At 44.4% G+C, this 21,325-nt stretch overlaps 1 protein-coding gene across 3 annotated transcripts in view; it reads right to left on the reverse strand.

Moving 5' to 3' along the window:
* Positions 1 to 7,741: 7,741 nt before the first annotated feature.
* The window catches only part of LOC115156670 (uncharacterized), a 62,676-nt gene continuing 49,092 nt past the window's right edge, over positions 7,742 to 21,325 (reverse strand). For all 3 annotated transcript variants that reach the window (XM_029704207.1, XM_029704209.1, XM_029704206.1), the window contains 14 exons: positions 21,077 to 21,235; positions 20,677 to 20,839; positions 20,279 to 20,472; positions 20,065 to 20,157; positions 19,649 to 19,853; positions 19,160 to 19,347; positions 18,919 to 19,016; positions 18,507 to 18,697; positions 18,014 to 18,219; positions 17,748 to 17,910; positions 17,411 to 17,520; positions 17,180 to 17,305; positions 9,190 to 9,337; positions 7,742 to 9,048 (listed from right to left, as the gene is read on the reverse strand). In XM_029704207.1, coding sequence (XP_029560067.1) covers positions 9,038 to 9,048; positions 9,190 to 9,337; positions 17,180 to 17,305; positions 17,411 to 17,520; positions 17,748 to 17,910; positions 18,014 to 18,219; positions 18,507 to 18,697; positions 18,919 to 19,016; positions 19,160 to 19,347; positions 19,649 to 19,853; positions 20,065 to 20,157; positions 20,279 to 20,472; positions 20,677 to 20,839; positions 21,077 to 21,235 — 2,055 coding nt within the window. In that variant the 3' untranslated portion in view covers positions 7,742 to 9,037. The remainder of the gene's footprint in view (positions 9,049 to 9,189; positions 9,338 to 17,179; positions 17,306 to 17,410; positions 17,521 to 17,747; positions 17,911 to 18,013; positions 18,220 to 18,506; positions 18,698 to 18,918; positions 19,017 to 19,159; positions 19,348 to 19,648; positions 19,854 to 20,064; positions 20,158 to 20,278; positions 20,473 to 20,676; positions 20,840 to 21,076; positions 21,236 to 21,325) is intronic.

The following is a 21,325-nucleotide window of genomic DNA, read 5'->3' on the forward strand; positions in this document are numbered from 1 at the left end:
AGATTTGTAGTAGAAGAAAGTGCAAAGTAGAAATAGAGATAATGGGGTGCAAAATAAAATAAATAAATACAGTAGGGGAAGAGGTAGTTGTTTGGGCTAAATTATAGATGGGCTATGTACAGGTGCAGTGATCTGGGAGCTGCTCTGACAGCTGGTGCTTAAAGCTAGTGAGGGAGATAAGTGTTTCCAGTTTCAGAGATTTTTGTAGTTCGTTCCAGTCATTGGCAGCAGAGAACTGGAAAGAGAGACGGCCAAAGGAGGAATTGGCTTTGGGGGTGACCAGAGAGATATACCTGCTGGAGCGCGTGCTACAGGTGGGTGCTGCTATGGTGACCAGTGAGCGGAGATAAGGGGGGACTTTACCTAGCAGGGTCTTGTAGATGACCTGGAGCCAGTGGGTTTGGCGACGATTATGAAGAGAAGGCCAGCCAACAAGAGCGTACAGGTCGCAGTGATGGGTAGTATATGGGGCTTTGGTGACAAAACGGATGGCACTGTGATAGACTGCATCCAGTTTGTTGAGTAGGGTATTGGAGGCTATTTTGTAAATGACATCGCCGAAGTCGACGATTGGTAGGATGGTCAGTTTTACTAGGGTATATTTGGCAGCATGAGTGAAGGATGCTTTGTTGCGAAATAGGAAGCCAATTCTTGATTTAACTTTGGATTGGAGATGTTTGATGTGAGTCTGGAAGGAGAGTTTACAGTCTAACCAGACACCTAGGTATTTGTAGTTCTCCACATATTCTATGTCAGAACCGTCCAGAGTAGTGATACAGGACAGCGGGCAGGTGCAGGCAGCGATCGGTTAAAGAGCATGCATTTAGTTTTACTTGTATTTAGGAGCAGTTGGAGGCCACGGAAGGAGAGTTGTATGGCATTGAAGCTCGTCTGGAGGGTTGTTAACACAGTGTCCAAAGAAGGGCCAGAAGTATACAGAATGGTGTCGTCTGCGTAGAGGTGGATCAGAGACTCACCAGCAAAAAGAGCGACATCATTCATGTATACAGAGAAAAGAGTTGGCCCAAGAATTGAACCCTGTGGCACCCCCATAGAGACTGCCAGAGGTCCGGACAACAGGCCCTCCGGTTTGACACACTGAACTCTATCAGAGAAGAGGTTGGTGAACCAGGCGATGCAATCATTAGAGAAACCAAGGCTACTGAGTCTGCTGATGAGGATGTGGTGATTGACAGAGTCGAAAGCTTTGGCCAGGTCAATGAAAACGGCAGCACAGTATTGTTTCTTATCGATGGCGGTTATGATATCGTTTAGGACCTTGAGCGTGGCTGAGGTGCACCCATGACCAGCTCTGAAACCAGATTGCATAGCAGAGAAGGTGCGGTGGGATTCGAAATGGTCGGTAATCTGTTTGTTGACTTGGCTTTTGAAGACCTTAGAAAGGCAGGGTAGGATGGATATAGGTCTATAGCAATTTGGGTCAAGAATGTCCCCTCCTTTGAAGAGGGGGATGACAGCAGCTGCTTTCCAATGAATGGGAATCTCAGACGACACGAAAGACAGGTTGAACAGGCTAGTAATAGGGGTTGCAATAATTTCGGCAGATAATTTTAGAAAGAAAGAGTCCAGATTGTCTAGCCCGGCTGATTTGTAGGGGTCCAGATTTTGCAGCTCTTTCAGAACATCAGCTGAATGGATTTGGGAGAAGGAGAAATGGGGAAGGCTTGGGCGAGTAGCTGTGGGGGGTGCAGTGCTGTTGACTGCAGTAGGGGTAGCCAGGTGGAAAGCATGGCCAGCCGTAGAAAAATCCTTATTGAAATTTTCAATTATAGTGGGTTTATCGGTGGTGACAGAGTTTCCTATCCTCAGTGCAGTGGGCAGGAGGTGTTCTTATTCTCCATGGACTTTACAATGTCCCAGAACGTTTTGAATTTGTGTTGCAGGAAGCAAATTTCTGCTTGAAAAAGCTAGCCTTAGCTTTTCTAACTGCCTGTGTATATTGGTTTCTAACTTCCCTGAAAAGTTGCATATCACGGGGGCTGTTTGATGCCAATTCAGAACGCCATAGGATGTTTTTGTATTCGTTAAGGGCAGTGAGGTCTGGGGAAAACCAAGGGCTATATGTGTTCCTGGTTCTACATTTTTTGAATGGGGCATGCTTATTTAAGATGGTGAGGAAGGCATTTAAAAAAAATAATAATAATTTTAAGTATTTTTATCTAAGTATTTTACACCACTGCAGATATGGCCCTTTTACATGTTTTGTTTTTATATTGATAGAATAATAACAACTCATTTTCATATACATGTGGGCATAATTTAATAAATCAGTATAAAATTACTCTCTATCCAACTAGCTCTTTCTACAAAGAGAATTTGTAACCACCCACTCACAATCTCCCGTCAACTTTCACCATTTGTATTTGTATTTATTAGGGATCCCCATTAGTTCCTGCCAAGGCAGCAGCTACTCTTCCTGGGGTCCAAGCACATTAAGCCACTTACATAACACATAAAACAAAAGGTAAAACATTACATCATGTAACATGAATACACCACTACATATCTACAATACAAAATGTATAATACCACCATACAACAATATTACAATGTACATGTGTGTAGAGTGCGTGTGCTAGCATGTGTCTGATCCTGTGTGTGTGTGTGTGTGTGTGTGTGTGTGTGTGTGTGTGTGTGTGTGTGTGTGTGTGTGTGTGTGTGTCTTTTTTTGTATTTTTATCAGTTTTCTAAAAATCTGAATCTACTGCTTGCGTCAGTTACCTGATGTGGAATAGAGTTCTATGTAGTCATGGCTCCATGTAGTACTGTGTGCCTCCCATATTCTGTTCTTGACTTGGGGATTAGGAAGAGACCTCTGGTAGCATGTCTTGTGGGGTATGCATGGCTGTCTGAGCTGTGTGCTAGTAGTTTAAACAGACACCTTGTTACATTCAGCATGTCAACACTTCTTACAAAAGCAATTAGTGATGAAGTTTATCTCTCCTTCACTTTGAGCAATGAGAGATTTACATGCATATTATTAATGTTACCTCTCCGTGTACATTTAAGGGCCAGCTGTGCTGCTCTGTTCTGAGCTAATTGTAATTTTCAGAGGTCCCTCTTTGTGACCACACGACTGAACAGTAGTCCAGCTGCGACAAAACTAGGGCCTGTAGGACCTGCCTTGTTGATGGTGTTGTTAAGAACGGAGAGCAGTGCTTTATTATGGACCTAATTATTATCATTTGCCATTCCTTTTTCCTCATCCCTCTCAACCATGCAATTTTTCAGTTCCTCGTCAATCCACAGGGATTTAACAGCTTTTACAGTCATTTTCTTAATGGGTGCATGCTTATTAGTAACTGGAATAAGTAAACTTTCCACCTTCTCCACTGCTGTCCCTTCGATGTGGATAGAGGGGTGCTGCCTCTGCTGTTTCCTGAAGTCCACGATCATCTCCTTTGTTTTGCTGATATTGAGTGAGATGTTGTTTTCCTGACACCACACTCTGAGGGCCCACACCTCCTCCCTGTAGGCTGTCTTGTCGTTGTTGGTAATCAAGCCCACTACTGTTGTGTCGTCTGCAAACTTGATAATTGAGTTGGAGGCGTGCATGGCCACTCAGTCATGGGTGAACAGGGAGTACAGGTGGGGGCTGGGGCACGCACCCTTGTGGGGCCCCAGTGTTGAGGGTCAGCGAAGTAGAGATGTTGTTTCCTACCTTCACCACCTGGGCACCGCCCGTCAGAAAGTCCAGGACCCAATTGCACAGGTCAGGGTTGAGACCCAGGGCCTCTAGCTTGATGATGAGTTTGGAGGGTACTATGGTGTTGAGTGCTGAGCTGTAGTCAACGAACAGCATTCTTACATAGGTATTCCTATTGTCCAGATGGGATAGGGCAGTGTGCAGTGTGATGGGGATTGCGTCGTCTGTGGACCTGTTGGGACGGTATGCAAACTGAAATGGGTCAAGGGTGGCCGGTAAGGTGGAGGTGATATGATCCTTGACCGGTCTCTCAAAGCACTTCATGATGACAGAAGTGAGTGCTATGGGGCGATAGTCATTTAGATCAGTTATCTTTGCCTTCTTGGGTACAGGAACAATGGTAGCCATCTTGAAGCATGTGGGGACAACAGACTGGGATAGGGGACTGATTGAATATGTCCGTAAACACACCAGCCAGCTGGTCTGCACATGCTCTGAATACACAGCTAGGGATGCCGTCTGGGACAGCAGCCTTGCAAGGATTAACACGTTTAAATGTTTTACTCACGTCAGCCACGGAGAAGGAGAGGGGGGGGGGTGCAGTTCTTGGTAGTTATCCTCAAAGCGGGCAGTCCGTGATTTCCTGTAGACCCTGCCACATACGTCTCGTGTCTGAGCCGTTGAATTGCGACTCCACCTTCCCTGTACTGGCATTTCGCTTGTTTGATTGCCTTGCAGAGGGAATAACTACACTGTTCACATTCAGTCATATTCCCAGACCTCTTTCCATGGTTTAATGCGGTGGATCGCGCTTTCAGTTTTGCGCGAATGCCACCATCCATCCATGGTTTCTGGTTAGGGTAGGTTTTAGTCACAGTGGGTACAACATCTCCAATGCACTTCTTTATAAACGCACTCACCGAGTCAGCGTATAGGTCAATGTTGTTCTCTGAGGCTGACTGGAAACATATTCCAGTCCGCGTGATCAAAACAATCTTGAAGCATGGCTTCCGATTGGTCGGACCAGCGTTGAATGGTTCTCGTCACTGGTACATCCTGTTTGAGTTTCTGCCTATAAGACGGTAGGAGCAAGATCGTGTCATGGTCGGACTTGCCGAAGGGAGGGCAGGGGAGGGCTTTGTATGCATCGCAAAAGTTAGAGTAGCAGTGGTAGAGGTTTATAGCCCATGCGTGTAGTGCAATCAATATGCTGGTAGAATTTAGGTAACCTTGTTCTCAAATTTGCTTTGTTAAAATCCCCAGCTACAATAAATGCAGACTCAGGATATATGGTTTCCAGTTGGCATAAAGTCCAGTGAAGTTCCTTGATGGCCGTCTTGGTGTCTGCTTGATGGGGAATGTACACAGCTGTGACTATAACTGACGAGAATTGTTTTGGTAGGTAAAATGGCCGGCATTTGATTGTAAGCAATTCTAGGTCGGGTGAGCAGAAGGACTTGACTTCCTGTATGTTGTTATGATTACACCATGAGTCGTTAATCATGAAGCATACACCCCCGCCCTTCCTTTTCCAAGAGAGGTGTTTATCTCTGTCGGTGTGATGTATGGAGAAGCCCGGTGGCTGAACTGATTCCCGACAACATATCCCAAGAGAACCATGTTTCCGGTGAAACAGAGAATGTTACAATCTCTGATGTCTCACTGGAAGGCAACCCTTGCTCGAATTTCGTCTACCTTGTTGTCAAGAGACTGGACATTGGCTAGTAGTATACTCGGGAGCGGTGTGCGATGTGCACGTCTACAGAGCCTGACCAGGTGGCCGCTTCGTCTGCCCCTTCTGCGATGCCATAGTTTTGGGTCAACTACTGGAATTAGATCCATTGTCCTGGGTGGTGGTCCGAACAGAGGATCGGCTTGTTAAACTTCCCACAAAAAAATATTCTGCTCTCTGCTTTATGAATGCTATTCTACACATTTTTCCCTTGGTTGCAGTTTGTGATTCCGTTGCCGACCTATATTAATTATCTTAATACAATATACTGGAGGATATGTGTGCTGTTTCTGTGTTCTGAAGGGAACAGCTGTAGAGAAAGGTCAATGGCACTCTCGTGTGTATTCCTACGAGTCAGGTTTTGAACCCAGAACTGAAAGTCAGACAAAGAACTCCTGTAATGGGTGTTAAGGGGCTGTCTGTTTTGTCACTTTTGACATCCTTTGATATGGTTCAAGCAAGAGTGCCCGATTACATACACTCAGTTTTTCTTGGGTGGCAAGAACTATGACGTCGTTGTGGGTTAATAGTAAGTACCACAAAATGACTTGGTACATAGAGAACGTGTCATTCAATATCCTTCTCTGCCTTCATCTGGCCCAGAATGTGAGGAACTGAGGCTTATTGTGGGCCCATTAATATTTTGTTTTTGAAGCATACAACAGTAACTTGGTTGATCTGATTAAAAGCACTCCGGGGATGCCCATGAAAACGTGTAAATCATTTTGGTTGGAGAAGGCACTACCACTTTACAGGAAATAAATGATGGAAAATGTGATGTTTGAATGTAAAGACACCTTTGAGGCTCTGGCGAAACCCAAACGCACTGTAAAACATGTTGCAAGATCTGAGGGTGTGAGTCCTTTAGGAAGACCACTCATCAAAACAGTAGAGGAAGCCGATTTCCTAGCATTGTGTAATGTGACTCTAAAGAGACTAAAAGAGTGCTTTTTTTTAACAGTGCTTTCGCTGTAAATAGGTTAATTGTAACAGATGTAGGAACTGGTTCCAGTTTAGTTTTTAAAGCACACTTACTTCTCAGCAGTCCAAAACCCAGAATTTCTAACCTGTGGGGTGAAAACCTGGGACATATTACAGCCATTCCCAGCTTCTGAAATAAAACAAAAGTGTTTTGTTTTTCTGTGTGAAAGTTGCATGTTGACTATATTGTTCGATTTCTCAACCACTGAGGTAATCACATGAATGAGATTTAGGACAAAACGTACAACAGCATATCCATGACGTATGACCCAAACAGCTTGATCAAATGTGAAGCAAAGCTCGAAATTAGACTTGGCTTTTTTTCCATCTCTCTTTACCATTCTTCCAGAATCTTCCCAAAGTAAATTTTCAGCCGTTCCAAACTGTGCATTCTTTTTCAACATGGCTCTAGAACCTAGGTCATTCACAAAGCTTTACAAGTAGGCTAAGTGTAGACCTACAGGCTGAGCTGTTAACTGAGACAGAAATGTACATTGTAATATTTTATGTAACTCATTGTGTGCATTGCGGCCTAATTAGCTCAATTGATTGCTTCCTATGCTTTTTTGTTTTACTCGTCGTCTTTAGAAGGTCGGATCTCAGCCTCAGAATGTCATAGAGACGAACCAAAGACATCCCCATGTGCATAAGAATCACGTCTTTGTCGTCTTTCTCTAGCCTAACGAATTGTAGAGTTAAGCATCATTAACATGCTTTATATTATCAGGAGCCAATTTTTCCTCTTCAAAATCTTAAACTACTAACAAGGGGTATGTTTTTTGCCCTTTTAAGGGGAATTGCATACCCTCCACAAACCCCATCCATTTGAGCCATGGTAGTAACACAATTTCTGAAGTAGCAACACACTTCCTGTAGTATTAGTAACACACTTTTTGTAGTAACTTAATACTTTTATGGTTTATATCTTTGGACATCTACTATTTGGTACAAACCTTGATTGAAGTGCAAATTTAGATGATGAAAACCTGTCACATTTAAGTGCAATTGACCTGTGTCCGCAACCAACTTTTAATAATTCACAGATGACTATACAACATTTTGGTTTAGAGATACATTCACCATAAAACATTTAATATCCAACAGATTAAGGTTAAAGGGGCAATCTGCGGTGCTATTTGTTGTCGTTATAAATTAATGATAAACCCATTGATTGTTGAAGAATATAACTTAAATGTCTCATGAGCTTAGTTCAATTGTCGTTCACCATCAGAACCCAAAATATAAGCTTGTTTTACTCCAATGTTTTGTAAACGTTGTCCTTTCATCCATATAGGTCTGTCTATGAATTTGAGAGTGGTTATATTTCTCCAGCCCATCCCTCAGCTTTTTACAGAAAAATAGACAGGTAGAACACTTTATTGTTTCAACTGATGATTGGCCCTTTAAGGAACAATGTTTAATACTCCTTAGGATTGTCCACTTTATTCCCACATTGACGAAGGTTTCAGAAATGTTACTATCTAAACAAAAATGACTGTACATAATTATAGAAGGTACACAAAAACATCAGCAGTTTTACAAGACAAAATAACATGGTAAAAAAAAACGAACACAATTGCATAAAGGATGTTCAAGTGGGGTGTCCAATCAAAGACATCTTTCGACCAATGGGTAAAATAATGTTTATTGTGTACCAATGGTCCAAACCCCATGTCTCTATCCTAATCCATTCAAAGTTATTGCCGTTTTTACTCTTGTAGGATGGCCAGAACTAGCGAAATCAACGGTGGCCAGAGAAAAAGTGGTCAAAAATCTGGAAAATTGCTTTGCGTTAGCTAGGCTGGATTCTGTGCAAGAATTAAGGCTACTGGCTACCTGAAAGGCTCACTTTCCCGTTAAACTTGTCATATTTCTTCTGAAATCCGCAGGACATAAACCAGTATAGAGGTGGCAGGTAACCTAGCGGTTAAGAGTGCTGGGACAGTAACCCAAAGAGCGCTGGTTAGAATCCCAGAGTCGACTGTGAAAAATGTGCGCTTGAGCAAGGCACTAAACTTTAACTGCTCCTGTAAGTCACTCAAATAACTAAGATGGATATCTATTTTTGTTCTTTTTTTAAGATTTCTCACAAAAACAAGTGTATCTCGGTGAAATGTCAATAAAGCACTGAGCGTATGCCAAGCTTTTTACTTTCAAAGCCTTTTAATATTTACTTTAGCTCGTGTCATGCAATTTATTTTTTTGTTGTGACCTGTGTAAACAACTTTTAAGACGACGCCCACAAAATGTTAAATCCTCAAAAGTTGTTAAGAGAAACGTGCATCACAATGTCAGATGCATTAGGTTACAAAATCTGACTTTTGGGATATAATGATATGTTAGAGAAAGAATCCACTGAACGATTCAGAACATGAATAATCATATTTGTCTTGGTAAAATGCATTTTATGACAAAGAAGTGAAATTTCATCACCAAAGTGCATTTTCACCCACTCTGGACACCCTACAAAAAGCAACAAACATAATTGCAGTACTGTTAAAGATGGATGCCGCAGTAGCGTCACTGTCTGCCCCACCGCCGTTGTTATTATTTTGTTGCCTAAGCGGAGGTGTGGAGCCTCACACACATTCTGGTGTTCTATCGCACGTGCAATGATTCCTAAACTTAATCGTAACTTGGAACATTATGGAAGTGCCTCATACTCGAACTGAAAAAAAGAGAAAAGAAATACAACCTAAGAATAGCATTTCGCAATATAATTATTATGTATTGTCATAAGACCGTGGTTGCCAGGTTATTCCAATCCCTCGTCACTGCAACTATGGAGTTAGCTATACATCATACTTACTGCATTGGACAGGGAGCTCTAACGGGACGTAGTTTCTCTGGCAGAGGTATACAAAAGCAGCAGCTAGCTTACAGGGTGCTCCGGAGCGGCCCGAGACAGAGCCACAATGGCTTCTCTCACACACCGATAAGAACTGGCCTGGGTCCACCTGAGAGAGAGCAAGAGAGGAGAGCGAGAGGTCATGAGCAGATAAGCTCCCGCATTTTTCAGCATGGTTTTTCTTTTAAAGATCAACTCGGATTCTTTGGCAGGGACATATACAGGATGTTACCCTCCACAACATAACCTTCACTCCAAATCAAAACTTCAAACCTACAGCCTGATTTGGACGGAATTACTTGGAAACTTTCCTACTACGAAGGATTATTATTCCCAAGCTATACAGCAAATGCTCTGGCAAACAAACAGAAACACCATCCAACCTGGAACTGAGTGAGTAATGTTCAGTCTGAAGCTATTTTTTATTTTAAAAAGACAAGAAAAATAGATTACAATGATATATTTTACTTTATAAGGACTGAATGCTAAGTTAAGGCTGCCAAGCTTGCTAGGACAAAGAGATACAACTTCAATTAGCACTGACGTGAATTGAGATGTCAAAGCCCTTGAGCCCAACAATGGCAGAAGAGTCACACAGTCTACCCCAACCAAATGCAGAGGCCTTTAAAGCCGCCTCCTGCTGTTCAGAGGTAATTAAAATACAGTACCCTCAAATTGTAAAAAAAAAAAAATGATAAGGCACGAAAAGAGTACAAAATGAAGCTCCTTATGGAAAATCAAGAGACACTTTTTGCTGACTGTTAGAAAAATGGGAACATAAGCAAATTCATCTTCCACACAGACCACCCCCTGGTATGGCACAGTGCTATATTAACACACTACCCTGTTAAGAGGGCGGGTGTTTCCGATGGGTGGAAACTCAGGATACTAGACAACGAGGACTCTGAGTCAAAAAAATGTGAACGTGTACAAATCTGGAACAGTAATGGTACAGGGAAACCCCAAACATTTTCAGCTGGACTTTCACATTAACAAAAAGATAGCTCAACAGGATCTCTTGAGAAAGATACCCCGAGCATGTCAGACCAGACCTCTTCATTAAACAACCCCACAGATGAGCAACCCCAAGCAGAATGTCAACCTCCCAGCACAGAGTACTACTCCCTCATTGAAATGAAGGATAAATTCACCCAGCTGGAGGTAAGGCAGGTGGAGCTGGAACAGGAGGTGAACACACTTCATTCAGCACAAAGAAATCCTCCAGCTCAACAACACCCCCTCAACCAGACCCGGAGAGAGACATATCTGCACTCTGGACTGTGGTGAGACAACATCCCGTGGTCCCGTGTGGCTCAGTTGGTAGAGCATGGTGTTTGCAACGCCAGGGTTGTGGGTTCGATTCCCACGGGGGACCAGTACGGAGAAGAAAAACATTTTTTTATGAAATGTATGCATTCACTACTGTAAGTCGCTCTGGATAAGAGCGTCTGCTAAATGACTAAAATGTAAAATGTAAATCAACAGGAGAAAGAGCAGGAGGAGGAGAAGAACAGAGCACTAGATGAAGAACAGAGCACCAGACCCTGACCATAGTGTTAACATCACAGCAGAACAGTCCACCCCAGACCCTGACCATAGTGTTATCACAGCAGAACAGTCCACACCAGACCCTGACCATAGTGTCGACACCAGAGCAGAACAGTCCACACCAGACCCTGACCATAGCGTCGACACCACAGCAGGACAGTCCACCCCAGACCCTGACCATAGTGTCGACACCACAGCAGGACAGTCCACCCCAGACCCTGACCATAGTGTCGACACCACAGCAGGACAGTCCACCCCAGACCCTGACCATAGTGTCGACACCACAGCAGGACAGTCCACCCCAGACCCTGACCATAGTGTCGACACCACAGCAGAACAGTCCACCCCAGACCATAGTGTCTACATCACAGCAGAACAGTCCACCCCAGACCATAGGGTCAACATCACAGCAGGACAGAAATGAAGAACCCCAAGCCCAGGGGATCCAATCCCCACTCCTGACAACACCCCCAACACCCACTGAGGACATACACAAGCCACAGATTGTACTACTTATGGACTCAAACGGGAAATATATACAAGAAAATAAACAGTGTCTAAACTCTGGTGTCCAAACACCCAGTGCGCCCTAGACCTTCTGGCGGAGGACCAACTAGGGTCACCCAGCCACATAATAATACACACGGGCACAAACGACCTGAGAGCACAGCAGGAAAGGGTGGCCACAGCACTAAAGGGAGTGATTAAAAAAAGCTTCTTCTACTTTCCCCGATGCACAAGTGGTTATCTACACCTTGCTACCACGAAAAGACTTCCATACAGCGGGTAAACTGTGCCTCAAAACCAAATACCTGGCCCACCACTCCATCCTGGACTTGAACAGTCTTTATGACCAGGTCCACCTATACAAGGCAGCAGTGCGCACCTTCGCCCGGACCCTAAATTAAATCGCCCTCAAACCACCCCCAACACTTCACACAGGAGCAACAGATCAATAGACACCCCGCCCAGAACAGCAAGACACTCCCCCCAAACCTACACCTAGAGGACCCACGCCGAGAAGACCCACCTCAAGACCACAGCACCACCAGCCACATCCACACCCCAAATTTAGGCCCCCTCAGATCAGACCTATGCCCTTCCTGCCCACCCAATTTCCCCCCCACTCCCACAAAGAGGGCCTCAACATGGAAGTCACACATACGCCCAGGCCGTGAGCAGGCATACAGGCCCAACCCCCACTAGCCCAAGCCAATGGCATGTACCAGATGCTCAGCAGGCTCTTCTCACACTTTCTGGCCTGAGGCCAAACCACACGACCAACAACATTGGACACTTTATGGAACACAAAGCCTTCACTATCTCATCCTGGAATATCCAAGGCCTGAGGTCATCTGCCTTTGGCCTAAAGAGCAGGAACCTGGACTTCATCCTACAAGAAATATGGAGGAGACGGACCCACTGGTTGCCCTATAGGTTACAGAGAGCTGGTAGTCCCATCCACCAAACTACCAGATGTAGAACAGGGAAGGGACTCCCAGTATGCTAATTTGGTATAGAGCAGACCTAACTCACTCTATTAAATCAATCTGTCACGTTTGTTGGAATGATCGGACCAAGGCGCAGCGTGAGTAGCGTTCCACATAATTTATTAGAAAGTGAAAATACAAAACAATAAAGAATAAACGAACCGTGACGACAATGCAAGTACACATAAACAATATCCCATAACCCACAAGTGGAAAACAAGCTACTTAAGTATGATCCCCAATTAGAGACAACAATTACCAGCTGCCTCTAATTGGGAGTCATACACAATCACCAACATAGAAAAACAAACCTAGAACCCCACATAAACTAGACTAACTCCCCCAGTCACGCCCTGACCTACTCTACCAGGACGTGACACAATCAAAACAGGAACATTTTACATTTGGCTAGAAATTCAAAAGGAAATTATCTTAACAGAGAAAAATGTCCTCATTGGTGCTACCTATATCCCCCCACTAGAATCCCCATACTTTAATGAAGACAGCTTCTCCATCCTGGAGGGGGAAATCAATCATTTCCAGGCCCAGGGACATGTACTAGTCTGTAGTGACCTAAATGCCAGAACCGGACAAGAAACTGACACCCTCAGCACACAGGGGGACAAACACCTGCCTGGAGGTGACAGCATTCCCTCCCCCATGTGCCCCCCTAGGCACAACTACAACAACATAACAAAAACGGGTCACAACTCCTGCAGCTCTGTCGCATGCTGGATATGTAAATAGTCAATGGTAGGCTTCAAGGGGACTCCTATGGTAGATACCCCTATAGCTCATATCTTGGCAGTAGTACTGTAGACTACTTTATCACTGACCTCAACCCAGAGTCTCTCAGAGTGTTCATAGTCAGCCCACTGAAACCCCTATCAGATCACAGCAAAATCACTGTCTACTTAAACAGAGCAATACTCAGTAACCGGAAGGTTGCTGGATCGAATCCCTTAGCTGACAAGGTAAAAATCTGTCATTCTGCCCCTGAGCAAGGCAGTTAACCAACTGTTCCCCGGGCGCCGAAGACATGGATGTCGATTAACCCTTCTGTTGTGTTCGTTTCATGTTAGTTAATTCTGTGTTCCCAGTCCAAAATGACAGCCCAATTATAGCTGATTATAAATCCATAATAAGAGATATCATCACCTAACGTAGTGTTAGATCTTTTTATCAACTTAAGTTCTTGTGAACATTAGACGTTTTGAACTTCTATTTGCTATGGAAGCCAAGAAGGGGAGTGAGGCGCGTGCCTGAACTACATTTTATACACTAATTGTAGTCTCACCCATTCATTTCTAATGACCGGTCATTTTTGACTGGAAACACCATAGGTGTACAAAAGTTAAATAAAACACCCAAAATGTTATGAAAATTATCAAAATGTATTCTGTGTGTTCAGATGCCCTGTGTGGACAAAGTCATGGAACCTTATGACAATCAGATTAAATGAACTACATTTTCTAGAGAGAAAACTTGGAAATCGGTCCAATTCAACCAGAACACAGCAGGAGGGTTAAGTCAGCCCCCTGCACCTCTCTGATTCAGACACATTTCAGTTGAATACATTCAGTTGGACAACTGACTAGGTATCCCCCTTTCCCTTGCTCAATCATGAGGCATCAAAGCCAAAGGAACTGAATAATATTAAGAAATGCTACAGACAGAAGGAATGTAGTGTGGAAACCTACCAACAAATTCAGACAACTTCCTGGACAAAACATTCCACTGTAATAGTGAAGGTGTAAACTTGGCAGTAGAACATCTAAACAGTGCATTTGACTTCTCAGCTTCCCTATCAAATCTAAAAATGTCAAACAGAACACCAAAGAAAATTAACAATAATGACAAATGGTTTGATGAAGAATGCAAAAACTTAAAGAAATTGAGAAACCTATCCAACCAAAAACAGAGACCCAGAAAACCTGAGTCTACGCCTTCACTATGGTGAATCAGTAAAACAATACAGAAATACACTACGGAAAAAGAAGGAACAGCACATCAGAAATCAGCTCAATGTAATTGAAGAATCCGTAGACTAACCACTTCTGGGAAAATTGGAAAACACAAAAAAAAAATAACACGAAGGTTTATCTATCCAAAATGAGGATGTATGGGTAAACCACTTTCCAAATCTTTTTGGCCCTATAACCTCTTATGGCTTGGGGGCACTATTTTCACGGCTGGATAAAAAACGTACCCGATTTAATCTGATTATTAGTCCTGCCCAGAAACTAGAATATGCATATAATTATTAGCTTTGGAGAGAAAACACTCCAAAGTTTCTAAAACTGTTTGAATGGTGTCTGAGAGTATAACAGAACTCCTATGGCAGGCAAAAACCTGAGACGGTTCTGTTCAGGAAGTACCCTGTCTGACCATTTATTTGCTTTCTTTGACATCTCTTCCAAAAACTAAGGATCTCTACTGTTACGTGACAATACCCACGTCTCCAATGGGCTCTCAGAGCCCGGGAAAAACAGGAATGACGTAATTCAAAGCCCTGGCTGAAACAAAGGAGAGCAAAAGCTAAGTGGTCAATCAGTGGAGTAAGCCTTACGCTCGCGACCTGCCCCGCCCCCGGCTTTCGGTTTTTCCCCCAGTTTACAGACAGGCAGATTCCCGGTCGGAATATTATCGCTTTTCTACAAGATAAATTGCATAAAAATTGGTTTTAAACAGCGGTTGACATGCTTCGAAGTACGGTAATGGAATATTTAGAATTTTTTTGTCACTTTCTGCGCCATGCCCATGACCGTGATTTAGTATTCTGATAGTGTCTAGAACGCACGAACAAAACGTCGTTGATGGAATATAACGATGGATTATTTGGGACCAAACCAACATTTGTTATTGAAGTAGCAGTCCTGGGAGTGCATTCTGACGAAGAACAGGAAAGGTAATAACATTTTTCTTATAGGAAATGTGATTTTGGTGAAGGCTAAACTGGTTGGGTGTCTAAATAGCTAGCCCTGTGATGCCGGGCTATGTACTTAGAATATTGCAAAATGTGCTTCATCCGAAAAGCTATTTTAAAATCGGACATAGCGAGTGCATAGAGGAGTAATGTATCTATAATTCTTAAAATAATTGTTATGCGTTTTGTGAACGTTTATCGTGAGTAATTTAGTAAATTCACCGGAAGTGTTCGGTGGGAATGCTAGTTCTGAACGTCACATGCTAATGTAAAAAGCTGGTTTTTGATATAAATATGAACTTGATTGAACAGACATGCATGTATTGTATAACATAATGTCCTAGGTGTGTCATCTGATGAAGATCATAAAAGGTTAGTGCTGCATTTAGCTGTCTTCTGGGTTTTTGTGACATTATATGCTAGCTTGAAAAATGGGTGTCTGATTATTTCTGGCTGGGTACTCTGCTGACATAATCTAATGTTTTGCTTTCGTTGTAAAGCCTTTTTGAAATTGGACAGTGTGGTTAGATTAACGAGAGTCTTGTCTTTAAAATGGTGTAAAATAGTCATATGTTTGAGAAATTGAAGTAATAGCATTTCTAAGGTATTTGAATATCGCGCCACGGAATTCCACTGGCTGTTGAGTAGGTGGGACGATTTCGTCCCACATACCCTAGAGAGGTTAACAGCAGACTCGTACATTTTCTCATTGAAAACAATGTCCTGAGCAATTGTCAAATTGGTTTTTTACCAAATTACCATACTAGAGACAATGTACTCACCTGCACACCCTAATTGACAAACAACCAAACCAAAACAAAGGCAAAGTCTTCTCATGCTTTGTTTTATATATATTTTTTTTTACCCCTTTACACCCCAATTTCATGGTATCCAATTGGTAGTTAGTCTTGTCCCGTCGCTGCAACTCCCACATGGACTCGGGAGTCCACACGACCCAGCCAAGCCGCACTGCATCTTGACACAATGCCCGCTTAACCCGGAAGCCAGCCGCACCAATGTGTCAGAGGCAACACCGTACACATAGCGATCGTGTCAGCGTGCATGCGCCTGGCCTGCAACAGGAGTCGCTAGAGCGTGATGGGACAAGGACATCCCGGCCAGCCAAACCCTCCCCTAACCCGGATGACGCTGGGCCAATTGTGCACCGCCCCATGGGTCTCCCGGTCGCGGCCGACTGTGACAGAGCCTGGACTCGAACCAGAATCTCTAGTGGCACAGCTAGCACTAGCAGTGACTTATACCACTGCGCCACTCGGGAGGTCTTCTCATGTAAACAAACATGTAAACAAACAATCCATGTAAACAAACAAATGTGCAGTTAAAATTGGCAGAAAAACAAATTTCTTTCCACAGGGCCGTGGGGTGAGACAGGGATGCAGCTTAAGCCCCACCCTTTTCATCATATATATCAACGAATTGGCGAGGGCACTAGAACAGTCTGCAGCACCCGGCCTCACCCTACTAGAATCTGAAGACAAATGTATACTGGTTGCTGATGATATGTTTCTGTCATCAACCAAGGAGGGCCTACAGCAGCACCTAGATCTTCTGCACAGATTCTGCCAAACCTGGGCCCTGACAGTAAATCTCAGTAAGACAAAAATAATGGTGTTCCAAAAAATGTCCAATTGCCAGGCGAACAAATACAAATTCCATCTAGACACTGTTGCCCCAGAGCACTCAAAAAACGATACATACCTCGGCCTAAACATCAGCGCCACAGGTAACGTCCACAAAGCTGTGAACAAGCTGAGAGACAAGGCAAGAAGAGCCTTCCATGCCATCAAAAAAAGATTTTGCTACTGCTTGACTAAAGAAATCTCGGTCGACCAACAGCCTATCGACCAAACAATCGACCAGTGGACTAAACGGGGTCAGCCCTAGTTATGCTACACATTATACACCATTACAATTGTTTCATGAACAAGAGCCTGATTAAAGTGTGTTTGTGTAAAGCTGTCCTTACCACTCGGAAGCAGGAGCCCAGTGGAGAGTCACGGGCAGAAAAGAGAAAGTCACAGCTCAGTGAGTCGGCAGTCGACTTAGAACAAGGCTCTGCTATCTGTGGTACACTGCCACACTCAGGACTGATCTGTCAGCACAAACACATGAGAATGAAAAGCACATTCATACATTTTATTATTTATGTAAGCTGCTATAACTGTAAAGCCATAATGTGTCAAGTGTCTTGTCCTACCTGCCAGCTGTGCATAAAGTCAGCCATGTTGTCGGCCTGGGAGCCATCAGGAAGAGGGAAGTCATTTCCTGCTTCATTGTCATTGGTCCCTAGGACACCAGTGGACACACCTGCATAGACAATCAAAGACAATGAATGACATAGAGACAGTGAAGGAGTCACTAATTACTTCTGCTTGAACTAAATACTAGTACCATACACCGGAATAAATATGACATGGGATTCTTTGAAAACAAAAGCTTTAGGTGGAAGTCTGTACTCAGTAAACCAAAACAGTAATTATTGTTATCAAAAGGTTAATGGTGCGCAAATGTCTTCTTTTGAATCACGTTCATACCATGTAGCCAGCCATCCAGAGTCAGGCTGCACAGGGCGAGCGATAGGTCACATGACACCCGCGCTCCATTCCGATTGGACACCTCGACAACATTCCCCTCTTTCCTGATGACCAGTCCATTATCACTGTAGGATGTCTGTGTGACATGACAATTGAATTTCACCTGCAATAGTAGAAAAATAATACATGTTTTATCAAATCATCCTTTCGAAAATGTAATTATTTGAAATAATGTATAGAGAACAGTTTATTATGAAGTCCTGTACCTCTCCATTGTGGTGGATGGCAACAGTGCTGTTATTCATCCGCACCAACAGAGTGCGCTGTGAGCTGGAGTCTGAACCTAGCAGCACAGTGAAGGATTCATCCTGAGTGACATCGTGGGCTAGGATGACTGGACACGGGCCTGGCAGCTCATATAGGTGGCCGTCGAACGACACCACAAACTGGTTGGCCACCAACAGAGCTTCATCTGGTGGAAGGAGGGAGGGACGGAGAGAGGGATCAGCCAATATCACCAAAGATTGATGAGACCAAAGATGCATTTTAGAGGTATTAAAACAATGGCCCAATAAATACACAAATTCTCAACGAATCTTTCCTCAATCCCTCGCGTCCTGTCTCCTCACCTCCTTCTCAACGCTATTGGAGGAGAAGGTCCAAGGTTGGCAAGAAGATGAGGCGACAGAACGCAAGGGAACATACATTGAGCAAGAGCCCACGGCTCCAATCCCTATTCAAAATGGCGGCGTAGCTCACGGCAGAAGGGGCTGTCCGTGATCTTCCGTTTCAGGCGGTAGAGCTCGGCGGTGGGCCTGAGGGAGGTGAGGGCCTGCAAGGGCCTGAGGAGCCACTCTTCCAGAAGGACCTCCACCACCCCAACCTTCTCCATCCTGGACCAAGGGCCCCGCGCCAGGGGCAGGGGTATAGTTACGGACACAGAGCAGTCACTGGGGGAGTAGAATAGAATGAAAGAGATACTTTCTTGTCTGTTTTTGTAAGAACCGAAATGTGTCTTCTGCCTGTCTCAACAGAAACATGCAACAGTCATGTTCCTTGTAGCTCAAGTACATGATAAACCAGTCCAGGAAATGTTTAAGGGTATTCTTTAATTTAATACAAAAATAATATGGTTAACAAACAGAAACAGTAGCTCGGGTAGAGTTCATACCTTGCAGAGAGTTTGTACACAGAGGCCAATCGTCTTCTGACCCCCACCAAGGCTACTGCCAACCTCAACTCTGCCCAGTGACCTGTCTGATGGCTCACCTGGTACAAATATGCAAGCGTAAATTGCCAGAAATAAACTCCTTCGTTACTCCTACAACCACACAGTTTTCTACAAAATGGCTGCCATAGCAATCGAGTATTCCCCTTATCTAGTATTGTGTCTCTCTCCACCATAAACTCACCACATCCAGGACAGTGCTGAGGGTAGTGAGGGTGAACTGGGCTACTGGTCTAAGATGAGGGTTCTCCTGTAGGGGGGGTAGGAGCTCCACCAGTCTGTCAGTCCACACGGACACAGCCTCCCTCCATACAGAGTCTACCTTCTGGCCTGTCACATCATGGTACGCCCCAGCTATAGTGGCCAGTGGTCCTGGGAATGGGCATAATGGAGGTGGCAAAGTTAGAAGGTGTAGGTATGTACTGTACACGCATAGGCACACACACAGACACAGACACAAACACTCACTCACTCACTCACTCACTCACTCACTCACTCACTCACTCACTCACTCACTCACTCACTCACTCACTCATACAGAGACACTGAACCTCCATAAACTTCATAAACAAGTGAGTGACATTACCAGACTGATAGCATAAACCCTAGTGGTTAGGTAAAGATTCGTTCATGACAGGGTTAGACTCCTAACAATAGGTCAAAGTTCACTCACTCCTGAGCTCATGCTGTCCAAGCTGAGAGGCGTGCTGTAGTAGGAGGAGGAGGCGTGGCAGACTGTGAGTCAGAGCGTGGCGTAGTCGGCTGGTCCTCCAGGAGCCCCACGCTCCTCCCTCTCTCTGCCCCAGCAGGGCCTCTGTTCGCTGGGTAAAACGTAAGGCTGCGCCGCTCAGCTCCTGAAGCAATTCAATGTCCTTAGACTAGTAGCAGGAGGGTGACAGGGCATAATCGTTAGAAAGCTGTTTAGAAACATTTGTGGATTAATCTACGGAGTATTAACATTTGATTTTGACAGATGCTCTTTTCCTGAGCTACTTAATAATACCACTAGGGCATTCAAGTAAAGGGCTGTGTATTTAAGTACTCAAGTAAGTCATATACCACGGAAGTAAATGAATTTCCAAAGCAAACCTGCCGCCCGAATTCTGTCAGGAGATGCTGTAATGTCTGCACTCTCTCTAAGATCTTCTTTCTCATCTGAGAGCCCAAATGGTGGACCTGAGCCTGGAGACGGCATTGAAAGAGTGGGATAATCAAGAAACTGGTTTCAGGAAGTCTGATAGGATGTCTCGTGTTTTCATGAGACAGATCAACGGTCGCTTTCTATTGGGTGTAAATCTTTTACCTCCACTGCCAATAGGCTCTCTGCACATCCCCTGGCCCGTAACAGCAGGCTCTGATTGGCTGTGCCCACGGAGACCGACGTGAGTGACTCAAGCAGAGTCCCGTCCTCTCGTCTCAGTACTTCAAGGGTTAGGCCTAACTTCCGCCAGCCCTCCAGACACAGTGCCACTGTGAGGTCCTGATCTGGTCCTATACCTACACACACACACACACACACACACACACACACCAAACACACACACACACACACACACCAAAGACACAATTATGAGCACCGAAGTCAAGTAAAATCTTAGATCATGACATGATCTATTGAGATGAAAGCTATGCAACGGGCAAGTCCAATATTTCCAGCCACAACTTATTTTGTCCTCAATCTTCAAGCCTACTGTATATTACCGTTCCCATATCCAGCTGTGGCGTGTAGACAGCGTCCCTCTAGCGCCCCCCTCAGCCACACCTGCTCCCTGCGGTCGAGTATGACCTGGATCTGCAGCCCAGGACCCAGCAGGGAGGAGAGGGCACTGCCCCCTACCTTCACACTCCAGTTACCCACCTTAGACTACAGCACAGACAAGCGGACAGACGGACAGACACACACACACACACACACACACACACACACACATGTAAAAAGGTAAATACTTTACACGGTGCAGACACAGATAGCTATAACCTCCAACGGTATGAACCACATGACCTTGCCCCATGCCCTTGCCATAATACAGTCGTGCATATTTAATATAACAAACATACAATGCCCATAATGTACATATATTGCAATGACGTCAGTGCTCACCTCAGTTACCAGTGATATGTTGGTGCTGTGTGCGGTAGAGGAGTTGGTGAGAGCCAGGGTGAGGCTGCAGTGTGGCTGTCCCGCCAGAGAGAGACGGGTCTTGGTGTACAGCAGCTCTGTCCCTATGTTCACTCTGTGGTACCCAGACCAGCCAAGAGACTGACATATAGGTACAGACACACACACACACACACACACACACACACACACACACACACACACACACACACACACACAAAAGCTAACTGG

This window comes from Salmo trutta, chromosome 21 (assembly GCF_901001165.1).
Source record: "Salmo trutta chromosome 21, fSalTru1.1, whole genome shotgun sequence".
Lineage (NCBI taxonomy): Eukaryota > Metazoa > Chordata > Actinopteri > Salmoniformes > Salmonidae > Salmo > Salmo trutta.